The sequence below is a fragment of the Rhinolophus sinicus genome, linkage group LG03 (genome assembly GCF_036562045.2).
Source record: "Rhinolophus sinicus isolate RSC01 linkage group LG03, ASM3656204v1, whole genome shotgun sequence".
In the NCBI taxonomy this organism is placed as follows: Eukaryota; Metazoa; Chordata; class Mammalia; order Chiroptera; family Rhinolophidae; genus Rhinolophus; species Rhinolophus sinicus.
In genome coordinates, this window is record NC_133753.1 from 131013295 (window position 1) to 131030479 (window position 17185).

The 17185-nt window shown below is 33.0% G+C and overlaps 1 protein-coding gene across 26 annotated transcripts in view; it reads right to left on the minus strand.

Annotated features, from left to right (window-relative positions):
* Nucleotides 1–1285: 1285 nt before the first annotated feature.
* PPIP5K2 (diphosphoinositol pentakisphosphate kinase 2) overlaps nt 1286–17185 on the minus strand; it is a 62052-nt gene continuing 46152 nt past the window's right edge. For 3 of the 26 annotated variants that reach the window (XM_019727951.2, XM_019727949.2, XM_074328629.1), the window contains exons 25-33: nt 16974–17090; nt 16097–16270; nt 14731–14803; nt 12990–13109; nt 12042–12104; nt 10238–10297; nt 8494–8634; nt 4788–4913; nt 1286–2989 (exon numbers count right to left, since the gene is read on the minus strand). In XM_019727951.2, coding sequence (XP_019583510.2) covers nt 2877–2989; nt 4788–4913; nt 8494–8634; nt 10238–10297; nt 12042–12104; nt 12990–13109; nt 14731–14803; nt 16097–16270; nt 16974–17090 — 987 coding nt within the window. In that variant the 3' untranslated portion in view covers nt 1286–2876. Of the gene's footprint in view, nt 2990–4787; nt 4914–8493; nt 8635–10237; nt 10298–10333; nt 10366–12041; nt 12105–12989; nt 13110–14730; nt 14804–16096; nt 16271–16973; nt 17091–17185 lie in introns of those variants that run through there. The other 23 variants (XM_019727957.2, XM_019727955.2, XM_019727963.2 and 20 more) reach the window with 20 other exon arrangements.

Here is a 17185-nt window from a genome sequence, read left to right on the forward strand (position 1 = left end):
TACTATTCCATGGTTGAGGGAGAATTTCCCTTAATTTTTGTTGTGTTGGGCATGAGCAGGTAAACACACTGGCAGCCATCTTGTGAACAGGAGGGAAAACAACTTTGGGGTGAAGTTTATACTACTCTAGAGAAGAGAGAAGAGAACCTGGGTCCTTGATGACATTATGACTGATGGAACTGTGGCTAGAGCCCACCCCACACTTTTGGACCTTCAGAAACGTGTAACAATACATTTCCTCATTATTTTAAGCCAGAATCAACTGGAATTTTTCTTACTTGCAAAGTATTCTTTCACAAGAAAGATTAAAAAAATAAAAAAAATAAAAATAAAAAAGCAATAAAAACAGAAAGCATAACCTAAGAACAAAGATATATTACATATAAATATAAACTAGTGTATGAAATGAGAGGAATCACAAAGCAAAACCCACTATCTACTATATTAAAATACCTAAACAAAGTGACACAAATATTATAAAAAAATAAAAGCACCTTGCCACAAGTTCTCTGTCCTTTAATTGTCTCCTTCCTGCTCCCACTTCCCGCTCAAAGGGAACATGAGGTAAGGTGTTCAGCACATTTTTCTACTTAAACGAAGTCTAGTATAACCCCTAAAACATTTGATATAGTTGAGAATGGACTACAAGAACTTATTAGTACCAGAGCAGCAGAATCTGCTGGTGTTAGACTTCAAGGGCCAAGTTAGGTCTGAGCTCAGGTGTAGGGTTCTTAAGCGTGAAAAGACTGAATAATGCACTATGAAGATTAACATGCCAGGACAGTGGGGCAGTTCAAGCTGGGCTTTCTCATCTCTTTGCTGGATGGAGGACTAGGCCGCAAGAAGTATCTTCTAGTATTTAAAACAAAAAGAAAAAATACACACCTTCAGAATCAAGTGAGAAACAGATGCTTCAGCCAAACTTCCACTAAATAGTGATGACAGTAATTTCTTGCTCTGATATAGAAGACTTTTGTTGTTTTGGAAAATGATTGTAAGATTTTTATAAATTAGACTGCCCAGTCCACAAAGCAGTATTACTGAGTTTAGTAATTACAGTGAAAACATAGTTCTTCTATAACAATGGAAAAAGTGAATCGTACTGAACTTTCTAGATAATTTCTAGGAAATTAATATGTGATGTGTATAGCCAATAATAATAAATTTTATTTAATATACAAGGTAAGCATTGTTTAATATTAAAAGTTTTCCTTACTCTTTCTACTTTGAAAGCAAAAAAGGAAAGAGATAAATAAGAGAAATAATTAGCCATTTAAGTCACTGATTCTGGAAATAAAATATTTTAATTCAGTTACACTTAAAAAAAATAAAAGTAGTTTCCTTCCTCCCACTATGAGCACATTAACTACATTTTCACGTACAGAAACCGTAGGAGCATTCAACTGTTTGCAAGACATGTCTCCACATAATACATTTACATTCATGTGACGTATATGAACTTACATAATTGTATATATTTGTGACTTTCACATCTGGTACCTTTTAAAACTAACATGTAATAAGCTTATTTTCTAAAAGTCAGTTCATATATGATGATTTAAAGGTAGGAGAGTCTCTTTTGAAGAGTTTTAATAGTTGTATTCATATGAGAATTTAATAATTTTTAAAACATGAGCTTCAAACAAAAGCTTTCACAACTTAAGTCACCTGACTGGCAATGCATGGAATTCTTATCAGGTTGTACTATTTGGTTTATAGTTTAAGTCATTTCAAGTGGTATATAATTAATTATTTATGCAGAGAAAAAAAGCACCACGGATAATGTTTTTTCACATCATAGGTGAAATCACAACACAATGATCTCAATTTCCCTTCAAAATCTAATCATCTGAAAAATGCATTTATTTCAAACATTCAATCTTTAAGCTTCCTTAGTGAGATCAACTGAAACACTAGAGATGGAAATGGTAAAAACAGGCACTATACATAACATCTACTAACTACAGGATTCAGACATTCTTCTCACATTGATGACTTCTATTTTTGAACTGAGTTCTTTAGATCTAAAAAGAACTCTGAAAATAAGTGTTACATTTATAAACTTGTCAACTATATCTCTTAAAAAGAAACTGTAAGGATGCCTTTCTTGCCAATATATAAAGCAAAATTTTCCTGATGAACAAAAGCACCCTATAGTAAGGAAATATATAAAGAAAATATTTTCTACAGATTAATATACAAATTTACGTACGTAAAGGTAGTTATCCCAGCTCTATATGTAACGTTTTAAACAACACAATAAAAATTCTAAAGCACAGATTGAAAAATAACTCATATGCTAAAACTCCAGTTATTAAATATTGCAGCATATATGTAATTGTAACAATTGGGGGGGGGAATTTCTAATCTAAATAGTCAATGAAATCTCTTTGGAAATATACTTTTTATAAGTCCCCAATATGTAATCCTGACCATCAAATTTCAACCCAAGCTATAGGTTTTTACAGCCAAGATGCAATCTCATGAAAATGAACGTGTGATACAGAGGCCACCTCACAGATTCTTCATTAAACAGCATCGTGTGACATTAGAACAGCAAGCTGGGCCTTTGTGTTCCTTTTCTTTACTACAGACACAATGTAAACGCTAGACCTTTATCACCTTAAGTTTTGCTATTCATAAAATGCTAATAAACATTGTTTTCAACATTTCCAAATCATGGCAAAGGTTCCTTAACTGAATGTATATACAAAGAACTCTCTAGATTTAACATATTTTTAAATGAATACAGGCATGAGTAAGGAGGAACATAAACTATTTGCTTTGACAGGTTTTAGCCAAGGCTTAGAATGCGTCTTTTCCTAATAAAGACACGATTTTCCTAAGTATAAGGAGTTCCAGTTCCTGCTAAGATTTCATTTCTTTTTCCCAGTGGGTTTTTTGTGTTCATGCATTTCTGTTTTGCTAGTTATAGTCTTTTTCCGAGATGAGGTATTAGGAACAACTGCACCAGAAGGTCCGCTGGTAGCTATACAAAAAAAAGAAAAACTATTGCTTAAATATTCACAAGCAAGCCAAGTTCAAATAACACTGTTGAGTGTCAAAATAATTGACTTTATAATTGTGATGTAAATGAAACATTGTAAACATTTAATAGAGCACTTTTAACTCTTCACTTTTTAGAATTCAACACCAATACAGAAAAGTAATGTAATGAGCTGTGCTCACAAGGCAAATTACTCTTTTCACTCTACATTCTTCCTGGGAAACTAACTTATTCCATCATTTTTAACGACCATTTATTGTGCTGACAACCTTCAAATACATACTTCTGGCCCAGACCTTTCCCCATACCTCAAGATCTGTATATTCTGTGTATCCTACTGGAAATCTCTATCTATGTATCTGATAGGAAACAAACTTAACACGTTTAAATCCAAATTTATCATTTTCCCTATAAACATCTATTTTCTCCTATACCTCCTATCTCGTCACTATCTAAAAATCTAAAGGGTTAGAAAACTAGAAACATTCTCGACTTAAGACTCATCTTTCTACATCCAAATGAACACCAAGCCCCAATGAGTCATCAGAAAGATAGATATGAAGCCAAGTTACACTTCTGGTATAGATGGGTAAGCGCCTGTCGGACCAACCCTCCCACATATAACAAGTATTAACTCTAGATAGAGTATCAAAACAACTACCTAAAGACACTGAAGAGTGAACAAAGGCAGGCATATACTGGAAAAGAATCAACATTCAGAAGGGAACAACATGAGACGAGTGTGTGTCTCTCTTTCCCCCCAAACTTTATTTTTAAGCTTTTGACCTCAGGACAGGATCCAGTCTGCACCAAGTGGAATGGCTAGAACCCCAACATTAAACTCAGTCTTATTAGCACAAAGAAACAAAAGACAAGTACTGGGGCAACTATAGCTGCTGAAGTCAGGCGGGAATTCCAGAAATAGAAAGGCCCCAATACTTTGTATAAACCCTGATCCAATTTATGGCATGAGCAGAGTAAACTCCAAGTAGTCCAGCTAAGGCTAAAAGAAGTGAAGTGACAGCTGAGCTGCTAGCAATTTCAAGGGACACAGTTTTGCTATCTGAATTCAGCCAAGGTTAAATCTTTGCTTTAAAAAAACCCAAAACAACCCAATACTCTTCGGAGGAACATAACAAAGTCCAAAGTTTCTACAACATACCCTTAATAATGTCTGATAAAATCCAAAATTACTCAATATATGACAAAACAGGAGCATGTCTTTCTTCTTGAGAACAGGTAAATTGATAGAGATTAATCCTGAGATCAGCTAGATTAATAGACAAGAACTTTAAAGGAACTATTTTAACATGCTCAAGAACAAAGGAAAATATACTTATAATCAATACAAATATAATAAATCTCGGAAGAAAAAAAAACTTATAAAGAAGAATAAAAAAGAATGTTTAAAACTAAAGAATAAATATCTGAGATAAAAATTCACTGGATGAGTTTAAAAAAAAAGGAAAAAGGAAACCTTCATATAAATGATACCTAGGTTCAACAGAAAAGCAAAAGAAGACAGTCCATGAATTAGTTTGGTGAAAAGTATGAGTATGAAATATATTTTATTAATAGACATGGGGGAAGGCGGAAATAATAGAGAAAAAAATACAAATATATCAATAGGCTAACAGTAACAGATTTTTAACTCTTAGGGTCAAGTAACTTACTAGACTGTAATGAACCCACTTAAAAACAGACTTCACACTTAAAAAGCGAATTGTCACTACTCCTCTAACTGCTATACAGAATGCACTAATTCACACCCACTCCTAACCTGGTTTGCTGCTTGCTTTAGTACCCTTTAAGGTAGCTGGTGGTGTTGGGAGGATCTTTGCAGGTGTATATGTATTTAAAGATACTTTTCTTCTCATTACTGGACTGGAACGTGAAGCTGTAGAGGCTGAAACAAAAATAAACAGACATGGTAATTCAATAATTTCCTGCCAATTCTATCTTTACATTTTAGAAAATTTCTTATGACATATTTAGTGAATATACACAATAACGGGGAAATACACAAGGCAAAGTCTGCAGAGCAAGTTCAACAAAGCCATCTGCTCTATAAAAAGTTCTCTCATGTTCTTAGCCAAACTGATGTTTTGTTTATGTGTAAATAATAAGCATTTAATAGTATTCACCAAAAGAATGCCAATAAGAATAGAGCACAGACTTAATTTTATCCTGCCCTAACAGAAACTCAGATTCTTAAGGGATGGCAGAGAGAGGATGGCATAGTTTTATTGCTTGGTAACAGAAGACAAAGAGTCCCAAATGGTTTTTCTATCAAAAATATCAAGCAGAGATTCAGGGATAGTTCATTTATAAACATAATGGACTACTAAACTATCATGTTTAAGAATAAACTAACTAGATTACAAGTAAATAAATCAGATTGTCTTCCTATATTATCCAGCCAAAATTTATCTTCGTGCAAGGGAATTTTAAAGATTTTTTTCCCTTTCTAATGAAGGTGGGGAGATTGAGAGGTGTGAAAAAGAAAGGCAGAGATAATTCTTAAGTATGGAGTCCTCTGGGGAAGGACAAGCCCGAGTTGGGGAGCTACTGGCATGAGCTTCTGGGTTTCCAAGCAAAGGGAAGTGTGGAGATAACAACAACAACAAAAATATTTGCTTATTTTTGCAATTTTTGAGGAGGACTTGATAGAAATAAACAGTGTGTCTCTGAAAAACCAATATGTGGGCCAATTATAGCAAATGTGTCTTAGGTGGTTGGTATCTACAGTGAATGAATACAAATTCCACTGGCAGAAGTTCAAAGTAGTCACCATGAAATAATATAAAAGTGACATAAAAGTCCCTAAAACATACAAAGCACTATACCATTAGTTAGCTCTTTTCTGCTTGCATTTTTTTATCCTATTCTGCTAACTTCCACCTCTAACTTACCCAGTTAGTATTCCCACACCTTTTCCCCCAATCGGATATTTTCAATGCCCCATTAGAAGCTATCTACTATTTACCACAAAATTAATTAATTTTGTCCTACATGAGGAAAAATAACTTTGGGGATGACAGAGGATTAACAATGCCTTCTACCTTGTAAAACCACGAAATGAATATAGTTCTATATTATGATGCTACTTCCTCGATAATTTAAGGAATCAAGTATAATGTAAATATACTGTGATTACTAAATATTAATTCTGCAGTTACACTATAAAATACAGGATTCAGATATCTGTATTATAATTGGTACCCTATGTTCTTTAATATTCAAAAATAATTTAAAAATCCCATACATTTTAGAATACCTGGGTTTTGGTCTTGTTTGACCACTAACTAGCTGATTTCCTCAGCAGTGCCTCTCTAAGTTTTCCCCTTGAAACAATAAACTTTTCTCAAATGAAATCTTAAATGGATCAAAGCAAACTTTGGTTGAAGCAGCTATGAAAGACACAAGGCCTATTCAGCATACTTATCTTCCTCTGAAATTTCCAAAAGCTCTTGGGAGTATATAGCTTGAAGTACAATGAACTAGATTAATTCTAAGGTTCACCCAATTCTATGAACTGCATTAACTATACTTACTTTCTTCTCTAGTTCCTTTAGTAAGGAATGACATGAAATTTTAAGAGAACCAGAGGGATTGCGGGACTGGGGTACAATCTATACCCATGATATAGAGAAGAGCTAATTAGAACTGGAGAAGAAATTTAATATCCTTCACTCCATTAATACACCTCAATAATACACTCTGATGAACTGAATTTGCTAACCACAGAAATGAAGCCATCCTAAAATAATAGCACAAATAAACCTTCAAAGATCATCTTTTTGTAAATATTCCACCAAAATTCTCTTTCAAAAATCAGTTATTACTGCTGATATTATAGCTTTAAGTCAATTCATAGAAAATTTTCTAAATTCTAAATAGTACTGATATCTACCCTCAGTTCTTAATTATTAATTAGAATATTCCTTTAATCTCTATATTAAGATTGCAAATCCTTGCCCCAGGGAAGCAGTAAAACATCAAGTATAAAGAAGGGTAAGATGGGAAATGAGAATTTATTCAGGTTCTCTACTGCCTTCTGAGGAGCAACACTGTCATGTTTTCACCTAACAGAGAGCATAAAAGGAGATGAATGTCTTTATTTTTCTGATTTTGACTTTATGGTTTGGAAAAGTCATTTCATTTGGAGTACTATTAATTCTCAGAATCAGACTCATTCCATATGAAAAAATTTGAAATTAAAACCTACTTCCCAAAACAATTCCCAAAGTGAAATATTTTTAGAACATTCATATCAATTGTATTATAATCATTAATTGTATTACAACCTATTATAATTAATGATTGACTTCTACTGCCAGAAGTGGAAGAAAAGGAAAAGGCTACTATACTGCAGAAATGCAGGGGTGCTGGGGGCACCATTTCGATAGAATACAATGTGAATAGAACTCTCTTGAATTATATAATGTGGTAGCCCAGGAAAGGAAAGAGAATAAAGTGTTTTCATTCCAAGACCTCCAGGTTTATTCTTGGGAGAAACATTTATAGCATTCTCTTTACAAAAAGGAGAATGTATACAGTTTGTAGCTTTTCTAAGCTATGACTAGGACTAGCAAGATTCTTAACTCAAGGCAGAGCACTCTCTACTAAAACTAATGCTTCCTAAACTGGAAATTCCAACGTGCCAAAGGATCTCGGAGAGCTGAAAACGATAACAGCCAGCTGACTTCTCACACCTAAAAAGGCAGCCCTGAACATTTCCCAAAATGATGTCCCTCAGAATAGTGCTTCATAATATTTAAATGTGGTACGAAAAAAGTGTTTTCTCAAAAAACAAGTTTTGGAAAATCTGCGTACATAGCTTTCCTTACAGAAGAACCTTAGCTAGTCACACGTTAATGTAACTATACCTCTTTAAAAGGAGATAGGGTATAACATAGTTTCCAAAACTTACTTAGCCATGAACCCCTTTTCTTCACACACACAAATTAGCCTCTTCAGACTATCTTCTTTCTGAACACAATTTGGAAAACTGTTGTCCTAATTTCCTCCCTTAATTTAAGAGCTCTTTCTGAATCAATGTGATTACTTACCAAAAGGGAGGCGATGGGCTGTGTGCACGTGTGGGTTAATGTAGACTGTATTTTGTAATGTTTAAAGAGTTTATTGTAAAATGACATAAAACAGCAATGGGAATAAAAGACCATGACTCCATGACTTTATATTATGTTGTTGACTTCTATGGCTAGGTCTTAGATTTTCTTTAACTTTTTGGAAAAAAAAAAAAAGAATTTCTTGGAGATGTTCAAGAAAAGTAGTACATTACATATTAAACGAAATATTTCCAAATGTTCTTTTACATCCCTTTATTTCCTAAAATTATATTCGCTACTTGAGTTTGTACTTTATAATTATTTTTATATTCAGATAATATCTACTTTCCCCAAGTGAAATACTAATACTAATAGTACTACTACTACTACTACTAATAATAATAATAATCCTACAAATTTCAGGGGTCTTCTGTGGAGTTTCACTTGATGGAGAAGCAATGGAAGCAAGAAATTCATCCACCTGCTTTAAAGACAGGGCATTATGAAGAGTTTCTAGAGGACAAATAGATGGCACCATGGAATACAATTCAAAGCCTGGAAAACAAAAAACAAAAACAAAAATAAAATTTGGATATTGAAAAAAAAATCATTATAAAAGGAAGAAGATCATTGCTTAGAACTGACCATTGGACAGTTTAGGTCTTTTCAATCTATCACATGCAAACACACGAGATCTCTGAAGTCATGACACCAGATGCTATGCAATATGGGGTTGGAACAAGATGTGACAAAGATTTCATTTTAAATGTAATTGCACATAGTACAGCATGCACACAATTTCATTCTATATTTTTGTAAAATCTAAAAATAATACTTAAAGAAAAAGACCTAGGGAAAAAAATACAATTTTTCAGTTTTTGACTTTTAAAAATCAAGTCTATTTGATAGGTGAATAAGCTGATGCCATGATGTGTCCTGACGCCAGGAAGTTACAGGTAACTTCTTGTTGAAAAACAATTATGTAATTACATGTGAAGAGTGATTTTATATACTTTTCTAGTCTTACCAAAGCCAGCGATACTCTCTAATGTGATCCCAAAAGAACATTCATTTACTTACGCTGAAATTAAAATTACAAACCATATTTCACCTACCTTTATTGAATTAACACAATAATTCTATTGTTGGAAATTGCTAGCTGAGTAAAGTTAGGCCAGGTAAAAAGGAATACAAAATACATATATGTTTTCATTCAACAATGGCACAGAAATACAAAAATTTCATGAAACAAACCATGCAGATATGTATTAATACCATCAGTGAAACAATATACAGTTTTTAAAAAAAACAAACAAGATATAAATTATTCATCTTTTATAAAAACGGCTTGTTTATTTAAACTTTATTCAACTGAATGGCTTTTAAAATTGCTTTCATATACAATTAAACAAGACTTTCTGCATTTACTCTTTCAAAATTCAAATTAATTTCCCTCTAAAAACACTTTTAATACTTAAAGTTTTATTTGAAGTCTAATAATATTATAAAAGTAAAAATTAAACTCAAACAGACTGAAAAACTGTCTGCTTTAGTAGGCATGTGCTCATTTTAACACTGAATTTATTTAATCTTAGGAGGAAATACTGACCCAAGAACTGCCTAATTCTTAACTGCAATAGAAAAACTTTGGTTAAAAGGGAATCTAATCTTCCTATGAAAATAACCAAAGGATTTATAAAACTGATATGTTTATCAGGTACAAACCAAAGCATGACGGAACTTTACATATACTTAAAAGGAAAAAGAAAAAAAGAAAAACAACTGTAACAATATAATAGCAGCTAAAGCACCTAAGCTAAGCACTAAAGAAATTAGGCTTGCACAAGTATTACATTTTTTTTTAAAGTACAAGATCCATGCAAATAAGCGCAAACCCTTTCTTTGCTATACACTAAAATTAACAATGTGGTTTCTCATTCTTTCCTCAGAATGTATATAAGTCTTTGGTAACAACTATTTTCTTGCAATTGCCATTTAGACTTTATAAGAGGCAAATGACAATATACTCAAGTTCCTTTGGACTACACATTTTCCCCATTGATCTTCATAAACATTTTCTTTGATGCACAATGAAAGGGTTAGCGCAGCAATTTAAAAAGCCACCCTGCTGTCATGTGTAGAAGCTATAAAAACATACCACTGGAGCCTAGAAATTCCACAGAGGAAACGGACCAGCACCTATAGAGGTGTAGGTGTTCTGCACAGAGGCCCAGAAAATAAGGTAAAGCACTGTCAGAAGATACTTGTTTCACCATGTTCCTCGAACTAAAGATGAAGGGAGGGGTAAGTCCATGATGTGTGTTAAGATGGAAATAACATGAAAGTCAGGGGAAAATAAAAAGTGACAGAGTCAAATGACAAATCATAGGACAGATAAGACAACACAATATAAAAAAGAAAAGCCCCAAAAGAAATATTTCTAGAGTTGAAAGGAATGCATTTCATATGCATTAAGTTTTACAAAGTCTGGAAAATTCACATTTTAAAAACCAAAGAAATACGAAATTATTCTATTTTTCTGTTAAATTTAACAAAAGTTTTTTTTTAGCTACAGGAAACATAGATTTCTCCTACACAAAACTTATAATACTGTCTATAAACACCTAAGCATTCTGCACAAAAATCTATAGTCAGTCTTAAACCTGCAGTGTCTCCTCTTAGAATTTTATGATTTCTGTTTTCCTTGTGTCTTCGGTTCTTAAGCATGCGGGCTCCTTAGAAGCTGCACTGTATCAAATAAGGATCTTTTTCTCCAAAAAGTAGCATTTAAACAGCTACAATGGAGGGAAAGCACATTAAGCTTTAAGGCTTAATTTTCAATTGTTGAGGATGAGACCTTCTTACTCCACCTTCAAGAAGTACCAGTGCATTGTTACTTAGGTGTGCTGTTAAAGGACCTAGAAGGGGAGAATGACTATGAACATGTGCTCAATCCTTTAGTTTCACAGAAGTTTCTGAGAGACCTGACTTGAGTTTATGAAGACTTATTTGCAGTTAAAAAGAAAAAAAATAGTTTCAGGAATAAAAGTACCTTTATTCTGGGTAACAGTAAAAACTTGTACGTTTTCTATTCAATTTTGTGATCCAAAATTATTTCAAAATGATTAGTACATACTCCTTCTTGCAACTCAAGAATGAGCTCTATGTAAGAAAGTTGTAATAATGTAACAATTCAGTTGACAAATGGACACAAAATACTTTCCTATTCAGCCTCAACAACTGAATTTAATCAAATTGGCTTTTTTAGAGTTTTAGCTTAGTCTTCTTCCCGTCAGAAGTTCTCCACAATGTACCAAAGGGAACTGGCTGCTTGACAACAGCAAACCATATCGTCATACGAGGATGAAGTCAATGGTGGATGAAATTTTCAGAGTGCTCCAGACCAAGTCGGGTTTTGCTTTAGACAGAGAGCCAGGGATAAACGATGCCACACAGTGAAATCTGCATCCCCTGGTTGCAAAGAACTTGTCAAAGACATGTATCATTTGGCTATTTGATGAATGTAGCTCTGTATTTTTGTTAAATAGTTCAATAAAACAACCATGTGATCAGAAAAAGAAATTTGGAACAAAAAAAAAACATTAAAATTAAGAATTAAGAATAAACTAAAGAATGCTAATTGTTGTATTTTTAAAATTTGTGTAGACTGATCACTTGAGAAATTAGAAGGAATTTTCAGGTGTTAATTTAGTATTAAGACTCATCATCATTGTGTTCATTTAAAAGTTTGATGAGTGCTGTTAAATTACTGTGTAAATTACAGCTGAAAAACGGAGCCAGACAGTATCAATACTTTGGGTGAATTATAAATTGGAATTGTATGCCAATTGAAATTAAGGATGGAGAAATGAATGATACTGTATACCCCAAATTTTGAAATAAAAGAAAAATAAAAAAGGATGAAGCAGGGGAGTATCTTTTAAAATAAAAGCAAAACGTACCATTGGTTGGGTGTCGAGCAAATGAGATAGAAAACCTTTTAACAGCAGAACCGCGTGTGGCGTCTGAGAAAGAGAAAAACAGGTACCTGAAATTCATAACAGCTACCAAAAGGACACTTAAAAAAAGGGGAAAAACAAATATAAAAGGACGTTAGTATTAGGCGACATGCAAAAGGGACAATGAGAGGAAGTAATAAGCCAAATATGGGTTAAAAGAAGTAAAATGGTTTGATGACAGAGGCAAAGTGTTTCATGAAATATACAAAAGAAAAAAAAAGCAGGATGAGCTGGCAATTCTGAAAATCATGTTCTACTGACTAAAGTAAATTTGTGGATACATGAGAAAAAGTTTTAAATAAAGGTAATCCTGAAAAGACTAATAAACACTGCTATTAACAAAAGGGACAAGCCTCCATGGGCCTCAAAAGACATTCTGAATATTAAAACTTAAGGTATATTAACAACAGTGAGAGGATTTCCTCAACCAGGGATCCTAAAATATTCTCATCCTGTTTATTTTTATAAAAATATTGCCAATATGGTATTTTCTTCTATTTATAAGCATTCCATTCACTTTAGTTTATTTAGATCTGTATCAGTAACATTAGGATTAACAACGAACGAAGTTTAAAAGAACAAAGAAACATTTCTTCTTTATAATATGGCTTACCAACTATCTAAAAGAATATACATGATGCAGTTCTAAATTTCACTCATTGAACTAACTACTCATTGAACAGGTACTGTACTTCTAACTACAATGAACTGCTTGATGAAACATGGATCCAAGCTGTGGATAACAGAGTATTGATAGTCATTTAGGCAAAGGGTGCTAGGGTTCCACTTGACTCAATCAGTGGCCTGAAGTTTGCCTTTGAGAACTACTGTATGCTCATGGGTGTGTGCGTGGGTGTAGGTATGAATCTGTGTGTGCATGTGTGCACATACCATCTATGCAGCCAGAAGAGGTCAGCTTTTTACGATGCGTACGAGCATAATCCTGTAGGTTAGGTGCGCTTGAAGAACCCCCGAGCACCGAGGTGCTAAACAGGCCCGCACAGTGTGACCCTGATGGGAGTTAGAGAAAATACATACAACAACGGGTGTTCTTCCATTCACATTGGGAATTCATGCAGCATGCAATAACATGGTTCTTACCACACGTATTGGCAGTGCCTTGAACAGGCTCACAATTTGCTTGTAATGCCAACTTTAATACAATCAACTACGTACCATTATTTAGCATATGTACAAATGAGGGTATTTAACACTGGACAAAATGTGGTCTTTGAGGAATATGCCCACACAATATTTAGACATATACTTATTAAAAGTATTAAAACACTACAAACACTACAATGAAAATTAATTTAGGATAAGGGATTCTGTCAATTTGCATGAGCAAGACATATGAAAAAAACCTCTCCTAGCACAAATTAAGTCATATTAAATCAATATTTTTGAATGTATGTCTGTAAATAATCTTTTCTGATGCCCCTAAATTAAAAATGATCAATATTTGTTATAAAATAAAGCAAATCAAAGCTTATTTAGTTATGAGACCAGCTGAAAACAATTCCTTTTAGGTAATCTAGGCCTAAATCAGTTTAAATTCTAATACGTTAATGACTTAAGATCTTAATTAGTAAGACCCCAATGAAATACATTATTAGCAAATAAAACAAAGCCAGTATAAACTGATACTTAATTTGTAGCAAAAGTTTTTACACCCAAGCAAAACTTTTACCACTGAGTAAGGATTAAATAAATTTCTATCTAATACATCATGATACATACATAAAGGAAAGAGATATATATGTATATATACACGTATACACATATACATATATACATATATATATTTCTGGCAAGATACCATGGAAATACTAAAAGCTACAAACATTAGCTATATGTAACTAACTAAAGAAACATCTTCAAGTAGGTAGGCAGCATCAGGTAGTTCATATACTTAGTATAGAGATCATCGTACATACATAGTTGAAACTTATTTATGCTTCTATTAAACCTATTTAGACAACTATTTACAAAAAATAATATGCCATTACCTCATATAGCTTATCAATAATGAGCTTAAAACCAAATAAGTTTAGAAAGGTCTTTTTCAATGTTGCTTTGCTTGAGTGTTAGCGAAGAACTAATTATGTTCATAGGTCAATAAGATAATAACACTGCCACTGTGCATTTGCTTTGCTTTGGTTTTCCTCAAGAGATGATCAAAAGAAAAATTAATATACCCAGATATGGTCTGAAACTCTCCCCACTTAATTTTTTTTAAATCAGCAAAGTAGAAGTTTCTTGATTGTATGCCATAGCATATTTTCACCTTTATCAACTGGGGAAAACGAAGTTTCCTTCCTAAAGTGAAACATGTTGGGATTTTAATTTATAAAATACAAGATTAAAAACTAGCATTGATAACTGGACTACATAGTTTAGACTGTGGGCATTCAAAAGGATTATAAAACAAAATTAAAGGCATTTCTTGTTCATTTTATCAAAACTTTATTGTATATTTTGAGTAGTACAACTGAACACTCCTGAATTAGTGTACATTACATAGAAACTAAAGCATAGCATTTGGTCATGCTTTCACCACTGAGGAACTTTACATGTGCGCAAAATAGTGAGTTTAAGAAGGTATGGAATGCAATTTTTTTAGACCACATACCTACAGTAGGGTTCTGCTTCTGTTCCACAAGAGTTCTTGGTGTTCGCAGGTAATTAGCATTTTCAGATACAACCTACACAAGGAAAGCAAAATAGATGAGGTAAAACAGTAAAATAAATCAGAAGTCCTTCATTTGCAGCCTGTTCCAGACAGACAAAGGTTAATAAGCTGTATGATAAATATTAGTAGAAATACATAAAACATGAAAGATCATGCAAGATCCCCTTCTGAAGGGAGTCCATTTCATATGAGGTCCTTGCAATGAAGTGGTGCGAAGCAGGCATTCAGAATGAAATACCATGTATGAAGCAAGACAGATGAAAAGAAATAATTAATAGATTGATATAATTTCACTTTCTCTTAAAAGAAGCCAAATGCCCACTCTTAAACAGCTCCTGTATTCGAAGGGGGGAAAAACAATCACAAACAAAAGAAAAGACAGACAGAGACTGTTGAGATCACCATACAATTACTGATACATGCACAGGCTTTATCAGAGTAACCTTTAAATATTCACAGCCTTAATGGATACCATAATCCCTTTTCCTATAATCAAAAGCATTATATTTCCAAAAGGAAATTACTGAAATTCTCGGAAAAGTCATGTGTAACAGCAGACCTTCCATTATTTAAAAAAAAAAGAAAAAAAGAAAAAAAAAGTAGTATTTTAAGCTTCCAAATGTCATCACAGAAAGTCCTTCTGAAGTCATTTTATTTGACCCATATTGTTGATGGGCACATATACATTGTCCCCTCTTATCTTAAAGAAAACATTAAAGTTTTATACAACTAAAAAAATCATACTGTGTGTGACCTTAAATTAGATACTTCCAGATATGGAATAATGAGGGAGAGAATGATACATTTTAGATGTACCCTGCTAATTAACACAGGACCACTTAAATTTTGATATTTAAAAAAATGTTTACATCCTTAGCAAATTCCAAATGGAATCTAATTTTTTAATTAAATTATTTAAAAAACAATTAAAGGGGGGTAATTTTTCTTACCATCAACTTATGTAATTTTGTTTCTGAATGTTTCAAAGGACAACTGAGTCAAAGAAAGATTTCTTTCCTTTTTAAAAAAGTTTACTAAAAAAGTACCAGGAGTGTAAAATTCATTAATTTTTAAATCCTGAATATTTAAAACCCTCCCAGTAAAACAATAAACACATGCAATTTAAGTGGTTTCTTTCCCTCAAATATTGTCAGCTATCACAAGCATTTTTAAATGAAATCAAAATTAAAAAAACAGAAGGATTTACTCTGATGTAAAATATAAGGGATTAGATGTCCTCAAAGACAGCTGTTTGTTGCTCTGAATGCGGGGAGGAAAAATGTTTAATGAAGTAAAGTTTAAAAACCTGTTGCCATGAGCCAAAAATACTGGATGTGAAAGCCAATGATTTGGGGGAGACAGGGGAAGAAGTGATTTGTTCCCCTGATCTGCGTCTTCGACGCCCAGTACCCACACCACTGGTATAATGCAGCCAGGTACCAGTACCCTCTGGGCTAGACACACTCAGGGGGCTCTCTTCCTGGAAGTGAGAAAGGGGGCAAAAAAAAAAAAAAAAAAAAAAAAAAAGCAGAGCATGCAAAGTTAGATACAACAGAGCCAATGATCAGAAAGAAAAAAAAATACAGTTTGTTTGCATTTGCTTATCAATTTTTAAAAACCTATTCAATAGTAATTTGGGAGCCAAATATTGCAATATTTGAGAAATTGATAGGAATGACATAAATCTAATTGTATGTATAACAATTATGAAAATTACCTTATTTTAAATATGCAAGATATATTTCTACTGCTTAATAGTTGTTCCTTCCCTCTTAAAACTGGAGCAATTTTTAACAATTTTTTATCTTAGCAATTTTTAAAATACAAAAGCATTCTGCTTAATCTTTAATATTCAAGAGGTTTTGTGCTATATTGGGCAAAGTTTTCAACCCAAAGCACAAAAGAATCGTGCAAAGGGTTAAAGAGATTTCAGTGTATAGAATGTAGAAAACAAAATCTGTCTGCCAGACAATTAAAAAAAAAAAAAAGAAAAAAAAAGGAAATTAACCATAAGATAGATTCAAATTGCACTTGTTTATTTACACTTTCAAGCTATCTATTTATTTACACCTTCTACAGATTATTTATAGAGTTCAGGAGGCAAAACATGCAGCAAACATTCTCATTTTACATGTTTGCATGTTCAGATTCCAGACAGTGAGGACACAATAAAATCTACTTGCACAAAATGAAGAGAATAGTCTTTTTCTCTGTGTGTCATTTGGAAGTACAAACTTCTGATATCCATGGAGATGGTAGACGCTGGAAAGAGTCTTCAAGGTTTTACTTGAATAATTTACCTTATGGAAGTAAAAGTTTAGCATGGCACAGAAATAATCTCTTGAAAGCAACTATTTAAGTATTTATGAGAAAAAAGGTTTATAAATGTGTTGTT